Here is a 10,132-nt window from a genome sequence, read left to right as displayed (position 1 = left end):
TTGTGTATTATGTGTGTGTGTGTGTGTGTGTGTGTGTGTGTGTGTGTAGAAATGTGTGTGTGTGTGTGTGAGTTATAATAATAGTTCCTTACTGATGACGGTGAGCCGTGCTCGGCTCTTGGCCGTTCCAAAGCTGAACTCTACGACTCCGTCCATGTGTGGGGACGTTTTTCTGAGGGTCAGTCTGTGCACGGGGCCCATCTTCTCCACACGCACACGGGGCCCCGGCTGCAGGGCCTCACCATTCAGGGTCCACACGGGGGGCCGGAACACGAGCTCTGAGAGCTCACACTCAAAACAGGCGTCTTCAGAGGTCACGACCTCTACGTCAGTCAGCTCTCTGATCATCAGCACGGACTGGGCTGGTAACACACACACACACACACACACACACACACACACACACACACACACACACACACACACACACACACACACACACACACAAGATTCATGAGTCATGTTGTTTTTTGCTGTGTATTTTTCTGTATAATGTATGTGTTTTTGGGATGCTTGTCACGTTGTGTACTTTTGTTGCCATTTTGTATATTTTTGTGTTAAGTGATTTGTGTGTTTATAATTTTGTGATTCATGAGTCATTTTGGGCATTTTTACTGTTGTTTTGTCTGTTTTTGTTAGTACTGTATTTTCAGTATAACGTAACTTAATAACAACAACATGATAATAATAATACTTGGTTTTAATGTATCTATAAAGGAGGAGGAGCCAATGCAAACCTAGCTGACACTGACCTCTAGTGGTTGTGTAGATGTAGTGACTTATTTTATCTGGATCTTTTCCTGAGTGATGAACGGTGAAATAATCATAATATCAGTTTAAACTAGGGATGCACATCAGATTTATTTACTTCATCTCTAAAGGACTCGTGCTTTATTTCATCTTTTTTTTCTTTTCTTTTTTCTCCTTTTTTTCTTTTCTTCATCTTTTTTTCTCTGTCCCTTTTTTCTTTCTTCCTTTTCTTCTCTTCTTTTTTCTTTATTTCTTTCTCTTTACTGTTTTTTCCTCTTTTTTCTTTTATTTTTATTTTTATTTATTTCTCTCTTTTCTCTTCTTTGTCTTTCTTTTTTTTTTTTTTGCTTTATTTAGTCTTTAACATAAAAGAACGACAGAAATAATAGAAATGTGTGTGTTTTGTAATCAAACGGATCTGTTCCTTGTCATGTTTTATATGGTGAATTATTGACTCTATTTCTTTATTTACAGTATAATTCATATTAATCAACATTAATGAATGTGAGTTTATAGTTTATGCTTAATTTTAATCTCTGGTCCCTTGTCAAGGTGATTTTTGTATGTACATTAGTACGGTAGATGTTTTCTAATGTTCTGCAATGATTTAATACTTTAGTGCTTCAACTGTTTTATACAGTATATGGTTTTGTGTGTCAGTGTTCAATAGTAATAGAATAACTTAAATTAATATAAATATAATTTATGCATTTGTTAAATTACTAATTATATTTATAAATATCATTGTTAGTTAATAAAAACACGTATTAATCTAATATCTTACCCTCTACTGTGAGCTTAGCGGAGCATGAATACTCTCCGACCTGAACGCTGTACGTTCCCTCGTCGTGCAGCGCCACCTGCTGGATGATCAGTTTGCGGTAACATCCTTCGCTGCTGATCTCAAAGCGCTCTGAGGGCAGGACCACGCTGGGCCCTTTGTACCAGCGGATGCTGCACCGCGGGTTGGACACCGTGCAGTCCATGATCACACGACTTTTCTCCAGAGCCGTTTTATCCTGTAGAGGGTTCACGATGTTCACCGGCAGTTCTGGAACGTATTTAGCACACGTGTCGTTAGCAACGATAGCAGAAAACTTTAAGAAAAAATGTGATTTTGGGACGAGATAAATTAGAACTTTAAACACATGAAGATGTACGGAAGAGGGTTAGGGCAAATTGTGATTGGGGAAAATAATTTGGGGCAAATCGAAATTAAAGTCGAAATGTCGAGATTAAAGTTGAAATTTTGATAATAAAGTTGAAATATGTCGAGATTAAAGTCGAAAAAATTAGATTAACGTAAACATTTTGAGAATAAAGTAAAAAACACGAGATTAAAGATACAATTTTGAGAATATAGTTGAAAAACTGTACGTCGAGGTTAAAGTCGAAAAAATTAGATTGAAATCAAAATTGAGAATATAATTTGAAATAAATTATTGAGATTTAAATTTAAATTTTAAAGTAAAATTGAATTATACAGTAAAGTTGAGATTAAAGGCCAAATTATGACATTAAAGTCAATATTTCTAAAGTAACTAAAAATCCAATATTGTGATAAAAGTTATCTAATAAAGTCAAATCTACAGTAGCTGACTAGGGTCAATTCACCATCTATGAGAACAGTGTCTATCCAAACTGGCCCTAATCTGTTTCTGTACAGTTTGACTTTATTAGCAAACTTTTGACTTTTATCACATTATTATATTTTAAGTTTATTTTTGAAATTTCAACTTTATTCTCAACATTTCAACTTTAATCTTGACTTTCCCAAATGTATTTTCTCCATCAGAATTGTTCCTAATCCTGTTCCGTAAAGATGCTTTAGAACCTTCTATCTGTAGAGCCGCCACAGTCTCCACGTGACGGGCGACAAACTTAATCTCTCCAGAGTCTTCAGCTCGTACGTTACACATGAGGAGGAAGTGTTTAGTTCCTAAAATCAGACAAAAATAATCGATTCAGAGCAAAAAAAAATGATAGAATTAGTCAAGATAAATAAATACAAATAAAAATGTTGACAGTTTAATTACAAGCAATTATTGGACACCCTTATTATGTTTTAAAATATAGTAATATTTATTTTTACAGGTATCTTAGGGTGGCTAAAAACACACCCCTCCCTGGGTGAACTGGTGTTCCTTTTGGGATAAAAAAATAAAACCTTATCAACTTTTTTCATATTTTAAACATAATTCTCTAGGGCATCATATTATCATATTTCACCAAATGTAATTAAAAATCATCAGATTTGAGGGGCCATGTGGGACCCTAGGGCAGGGGTTCTCAACCTTGGGAGGGGGTCACCAGATGCCTTCAAGAAACTAAGAATATTTTTTGAATAATTTGAGCCAATCTTTAACCTTTTTCTCCAATTACACTAAACCTGCTGTATTTTAACCTATTTTAAATTCATTTTTGCTCCTTTTAATGCATTTTTGCTGCATCACTCCCATTCCTGACACATTTCAATGCCTTTTCTACACATTTTTTCCACTTTCCAGACATGTTCAGCACTTATAAACCCTTTCTACCACTTTTCCACCTAATGTCACATATATTGACCCATTATTGTTACTTTTCACCATATTTCATGCTTATTTTTGCCAATTTAACCACATTCACCATTTCTCTTGTAATTTTTTTTGCCAGTTTAAACTAATTTTTCCCACTTTTTAAATTACATTACCCTAACCCACCCTACCACATTTTCACAGCTTTTTCTCTCTGTTTTTATCCACTTTAATTTGCAACTTTTAACCAATTTCACCACCTTTTCCACCATTTTTGGTCACTTTGAACCATTTTATTAGTGATTAAAACCAGGATTTCCATCTTTAAGATGACTATAATAATAATAATAAACATTCCTGGATAACAGTGGATATTATTCAGATGAATTAATGTTGCAACCCTAAGACATGTTGCACAGGAAAAGATATAGATTTATGTTTTTAAAAAAAGATTAGGGTTCCTACAGTTTCAGTCAAATTAAATTCAATACTTTTTAAGACTTTTTTTTTTATTGCCATTTGAATTTAAATTTAAGACCAACTTCACAGTAAATACAATTTGGGGAAAAAACGCAACAATTACACAGGGTTAGGGTCACTTTTTTCCAGTGTCTAATGAAGACGTGCAACTGGTGACCCCCCAAAGTAAACACACAAAAATACACAAAATGACAGTAAAATACACAAAAAAAAACTAAGACTAAAAGAATCAAAATCACTCCAAAAACACATAAGATGGTGATAAAAATAGCCAGAAATCTATGGAACCACAACAAAAATACTAAAAATAAAAACCATTAAGAAAAATCTTTTTTTTTTTTTTTTTTTAAATCGTTACCGTTTATTTTGAAATGTGAGACTAAATACAATCATAAATTCAGACTTGTGTTAACATTTAAGACTTTTAAAACATAGATTTCAATGACAATAAAAAAATTTTAAAAAAACTATGGATGGTTGAATTTTAAAAAAGAAAAAAAAAAAAAGTGGGTCGTTGACAAAATGTGGGTCACAGGGTGAAACCAGTTGAGGTTTATAGTATAAATGTCTATAGTGTAAATGTCTACGATCAAACCAACCTTCCTGGCGTATTTTGATGGTACTGGTCGGGTGGATCTGGACTCCGTTCCTGTACCATTCACCAGGAACGTCCTCCACTGAGATCTCACAGACAAACACAGCATTCTGGTCTTCTTTAATGTTCACATCTTCCATTCCCTGGAGGATCAACAGCTCACGTTCTGTAGAGTCACAAACAAGCCATCAAAGCAACGAACGCCTGTTTACACATAGTTTATCATAATTAGGACTAATTAAAGCTGAGCTGTGTGATAATAATAATTATAATAATAATTGAGCCTTTATGAGTGATGATTATTTTTCTATCCATGTTCTCCCTCAGTCCAAAAACATGCACGACATGTGGATTAAACCTGTGTAGGAGTGAATGCATGTGAATCATTTCCTCTCTGTGTGACTCTAACATTCCTAGAATCATTTTCTAATCATATGATTTTAAAACAGTAGAATAAAGGTGGCCACCTTGTACCTTTACTTACGCACAGGCAGGTGGCAGTGTTGTGCTGCCTTTGTGTTGCCACAGGCCAGAGAGCAGTTTGAAACTGTCTCTGCACTAGGAATGAAATACAGTAGGAACGCTTTAGTCCACAGTTTGGGAACATGGAACAGGATGTGAAAGGATGGTTAGTCTATCATGTGTACACAGGGGTTCCAAACCAGGGGTTCCAAACCAAGGGTCTCTCGGGACCCAACGTGGGTCCAGAACTATGTGGTGTCAAATGTAAAAACTCCGTCACTGTGTCATAGCCGACATATTTTCAACATTAAGCTAATTTATTCTTTCGTTTGAGACAGAAATTTATATAAAACAGCATGTTCTATATCACTGTTAAAAAGGTGTACACATGAAAAAAAATCTAAATGTAAAAGTTAAACATAAATGTTAAATCAAGATCTAAATGGTAAATTGGTTGGTCGTGTGGGTGGGGCCACGTGATTGACAGGCACAAACCTGTTGCATAGTTTCTAAACATTTAGCTTTACACTTGGCGAGCAATTTAACATTTAGATTTAATAGTTAGATTTAAATTTAATAGTTAGATTTACATTTAACATTTAGATTTAATAGTTAGATTTACATTTAACATTTATATTTAGCATTTAGATTTAGATTTACCAGTAAGATTTAGATTTAACAGTTACATTTAGATTTAACGATCAGATTTACAGTTAGATTTAGATTTACATTTACCATTTGGATATAACAGTTAGATTTAAATGTAATATTTAGATTTAACAGTTACATTTAGATTTAACATTTATATCTCATCTCACAGATTTAGACTTAAGTTACCTTTAAAAGATTTTGATTTATTTTTCATCTGTACACATTTTAACAATGATATAGAACATCCTGTTTTACATAAATTTCTGTCTCCAATGAAAGAAAAATTAGCTAAATGTTCAAAATATGTTTTTACATTCACCACATACAGAACCAATTGGTTTGTAATCGACAAAACTAGAGTAAACATTTGGCAGCTGCTGTTTGGTTTTCAACACTGGGTTAGACCCTAGACTACAGCTACCATCATAACACATGTTGTTAGCCTGAGGGAGGAAACGAGAACACATGCAAGTACGAGGAGAACATGCAAACCCCTAACGTCTACAGACCTGTGATGCTCCTAAACAACATCCATTAGGAAGTTAAGGGTCGTTTTGTCCTGATTTGGTTTATTTAAGTCAGAGTTTAGTTTGGTTAGGTTTTTATTCTGTCTTTTAATCTTCATGTTGATGAAGTGAATATGTTGCATAGTTCACATGACATCACATTACCGTAGACCTCCACGGAGCAGCATGTAGTAATGTCTCCAGCGTCACAAGCGTAGACGCCAGAATCGCTGACGCGGCTCTTTAGAATCTGAAGGAAACGCTTCCTGCCCATGGCATAGATACGCAGCTCTCTGCTGGGTTTGACTTCCTGTCCATTCTGAGAGGAAATCACAGTAAACGTTATCACATGAGTAATCACACTTTACGTCTTTACTTTATCATCATTTTATTTATAGTAATTGAGAAAAACAATGTGGGAGCACTAAAGAAAAAAAACACAAAACAATCTTCCATTAATCTTTTTTAAATTTATTTTTTACTCTCCAAACAGCGTGGAACCTTTCTCATTTCACGAGTTCCCGGTATATCTATAATACTGATGCACAGACCACAACACAAGAAACAGGAGAACCAGAGGAGAAGTCGTTGCTGTGCTTCGTGGGCGTTAATTTTAGTTTAAATAAAAACACTTAAAATAAAGCCACGTTGTGTGAAAATTGTTAAAGAAAGAGTTTGTGGATCAGTGGAGTTGTACTAGCCTCAGCTAGCAACTCAATGCTAAACATGTAGCAGCTAACACCTCGATGCTAAACATGTAGCAGCTAACACCTCGATGCTAAACATGTAGCAGCTAACACCTCGATGCTAAACATGTAGCATGTAGCACCTCAATATTAAACATGTAGCAGCTAACACCTCGATGCTAAACATGTAGCATCTAGCACCTCAATTTCAAACATGTAGCAGCTAACACCTCAATGCTAAACATGTAGCATCTAGCACCTCATGTATTGTTTCTATTGATTCAGTCATAAACCAAAATACATTTAAACTTGTGTCAGATATTGTTTGGCCATTAATTAATATTATAATTACAAAGTCTCTATTTTTAATCGAGTCCCACAACTAGTAATAATTAATGGTCTCAGCAGCTTTAAGTCAGAGTTTTGTGTTTTCTGTCCTGAATAAAAATTCTAAATAACTTTCTACCTTCATCCATTTCACGTCCACGTTGTGTCTGGACAGTTCACATTCTAGTGAGATCGTGGCTCCTTCAGGGAACCTCTGATCCTCCAGTTTTCTGAAGATGGTCACAGGAGGTTCTGTGGAGAGAAACGTAGTTGAAAGTGATCTTTGTGGATCACACCCATTGTGTGATGACATTTTCATCCGATTGCCACGCTCACTATTTCATCCCCGGCTCAGAGAGATGATGATGAGGATTATTCTTCAGGCTGAGGTTAAACTAGCACCTGACAGACGAGATTGAACGTTTGGTTGGGTCGCACTGGAATATGTGGCGTTTGAAACGTGAGCTGGGATGAAGGCAACAGTAGCAGAGCTGCCGCTACGTTCTATTAGCATTCCTACGCTGGTTGGCATCTGGCCTGTTTACACCACGTTACTTAAGATACCAGTTTAGAGCTAAAACACAACCAGTTGGTTCAGGTTTGCTAGCTTTGGTTTCTCTACTACTCTTATTCTACAAGTTATCTCAACTTTATTGAATTTCTTGTGCCCAGAGCAACACAAACTAAGTTATTTGTGTATTTCTGAATTTTTTTTAAACTCAAGGCCCAGGGCCCCAAATCTGGCCCTTCTGTAGAATCCACTTTGGCCCACAGGAGAAAGTAAACTTGAATCATTGTGTAAACGGACCAAATAATCTATTTGTAGATATATCAGCTCCTCCAAATACATACATTCAACAAATCTCCACAATATTTGCAGTATGCACTTCTTTCTGAAGCTTATATCACACGATGGCAGCCATCTTTAATCGCAAATTATCGAGATAACTTTATTTTTTCACATACACAAAATTACTCTAAAAAATCTAAAGAGGGACTGTTATCTGTCACCTATTGCTTATGTCAGGGGTTCTCAACCTTGGGGTCACGAGACACTGGGAGGCCTCGCTAGATGCCTTCAAGAAGCTGGAAATAATTTCTGAACAATTTGAGCCCATTTTTGATTATTTTTATCTTTTTTTCTGCAACTACACCAAACTCACCATATTTTAACCTATTTTCATCACTTTTTCTTGCCATATTTTTTGCTCCTTTTAATGTATTTTTGCTACATTTCTCCCATTTCTGACACTTCTACATCCAGACATGTTCAGCACTTATAAACCCTTTCTACCACTTTTGCACCTAATGTCACATATGTTGACCCATTATTATCACTTTTAACCTCTTGTCACTGTATTTCATTCCTATTTTTTGACAATTTAACCACATTCACGATTTGTAATGCCCATTATTTGCCAGTTTATACTAATTGTTCCTTTTTTAAATCAATATTAACACTTTAAACCTTTTTTTTAACCACTGTATTTTGCAACCTTTACAAAATGTCTGTGGCTTTTTTTGGTTATTCTACATTTAAACTTTGCTCGTGTTTGAGTTATTGAACATGTGGTTATGAATGGATGAATGATGAGGTGGGGGGCGGGGCTTAGGTGACCTACCCTTCACCACCAGCCTAGCTGAGGTCTTCTGGTTCTCCACGCTGAACACAAAGGTTCCGGTGTCTTCCACTGACAGGTTATAGATGGTGAGGCTGTGAACTTGTCCTTTGGCGCTCATACGGAAATGGTTGGTGGGCTTGAGCTGGATCCCGTTCCTGGTCCACCTCCCTGGTATGTTGGGGTGAGATAGCTCCACCTCAAAGGAAGCCGTCTCCCTCTCTGTGGTCCTAACGTCACTCAGACCCCGTCTGATGGACACTTTACGAGCTGTGGGGGGGGATTCAGCAGTGAGCTTTACATGAAAGCTGCTCTGAAACAGCCAACATTTTTCACTTCTTCTCACACAGACCAGCAGTGGAACAAAAACAAGTGTTTATTTTGGAGACCCGATGACAACAACCTCGGTTTTGAAGGCCAGCGTGTAAATTTAGATGCAATGAGAGGAGATCTAAATTCATAGGAGGTGCCAACAGAAGCTTTTCCTCCCACGCAGTGTTGAAAGAACAGCCCACGGCCTTTAAATGTTTGGTTTATTCCTTCAGTTTTTACGGCCTGATGTGGGCACGGCACAATGTGTTGTTCCTATTTTAGACGGTGTCTGCTTTCCATCGATTTCATCAAAAAACAATGATTGTGTGTCTAGAGATGGGGCCACATTATCAACATTCATGTCAGCATTTAGAATAACAATCAATGTTAGCGTTAACACATGCAGGGAAGAACAAAGGCTGTCTTTTGTTTTGTTTTTGGAGTAATTTTGAGTGTTTTTGGTTGTTTGTATATTTTCCAGTCATTCGATTTTATTTTGTGAGATTTGAGTCATTTTGTGTGTTTAGTTATTTTTGTGTTGCATGAGCATTTTTGTGGGTTTTTGTTGTTTTGTATTTTTGTGTGTGTGTGTGTGTTTTTGGAGTCAATTTTGTGTATATTTGGTTGTTCATTTGTATATTTTCCTGTCATTCACTATATTTAGTGTTGTGAGTCATTTTGTGTCCCTTTCTTAGTAATTTTTGTAAATTTTTGGTTTTACATTTTTGTTGTTTTGTGTGGCATGAGTCATTTTGTGGGTTTTTGTTGTTGTTTTGTCTTTTTTATACAGCTATTTTGTGAATTTGTTGTTTTTGTGTATTCAGTTATTTCTCTGTATTTGGGTATATTTGGTTGTCCGTTTGTATATTTTTCATTATTACTGGATATATATATATATATATATATATATTTGCAGCTCGCACGGATAGCTAGCTGCTACATTGATTCAATCCATTTAAATTAGAAAAACGTTGTTTTTTGTCAAATATTGGTATGCAATTAATTTAGATTAATCGAGATTAACTAACTACAGAGTCTGTAATTAGTTATAATTAATTATTTTGTGTATTTATCTATAATTTTGAAAATTTTTTGGAGTCATTTTTGTATTTTTTTTCCTGGTTTTTTGGATGTATTTTCCAGTGATTTTGTCTGTTTTTGGTGTCATTTTGTGCATTTATTTAGTGTGTTTTGTGTACAGTATTTATGCCATGTCGGGTCTATAAAG

The 10,132-nt window shown here is 35.6% G+C and overlaps 1 protein-coding gene across 13 annotated transcripts in view; it reads right to left on the bottom strand.

Annotated features, from left to right (window-relative positions):
- Positions 1-6: 6 nt before the first annotated feature.
- obsl1b (obscurin like cytoskeletal adaptor 1b) overlaps positions 7-10,132 on the bottom strand; it is a 43,350-nt gene continuing 33,224 nt past the window's right edge. For 6 of the 13 annotated variants that reach the window (XM_028435425.1, XM_028435430.1, XM_028435431.1 and 3 more), the window contains 8 exons: positions 8,596-8,862; positions 7,113-7,225; positions 6,126-6,279; positions 4,816-4,899; positions 4,346-4,507; positions 2,585-2,689; positions 1,535-1,801; positions 7-362 (listed from right to left, as the gene is read on the bottom strand). In XM_028435425.1, coding sequence (XP_028291226.1) covers positions 73-362; positions 1,535-1,801; positions 2,585-2,689; positions 4,346-4,507; positions 4,816-4,899; positions 6,126-6,279; positions 7,113-7,225; positions 8,596-8,862 — 1,442 coding nt within the window. In that variant the 3' untranslated portion in view covers positions 7-72. Of the gene's footprint in view, positions 363-1,534; positions 1,802-2,584; positions 2,690-4,345; positions 4,508-4,815; positions 4,900-6,125; positions 6,280-7,112; positions 7,226-8,595; positions 8,863-10,132 lie in introns of those variants that run through there. The other 7 variants (XM_028435436.1, XM_028435437.1, XM_028435438.1 and 4 more) reach the window with 5 other exon arrangements.

This window comes from Gouania willdenowi, chromosome 21 (genome assembly GCF_900634775.1).
Source record: "Gouania willdenowi chromosome 21, fGouWil2.1, whole genome shotgun sequence".
Classification (NCBI taxonomy): Eukaryota; Metazoa; Chordata; class Actinopteri; order Blenniiformes; family Gobiesocidae; genus Gouania; species Gouania willdenowi.
The sequence above is the reverse complement of the archived record's forward strand: the minus strand, read 5'-3'. Positions and strand labels throughout refer to the sequence as shown.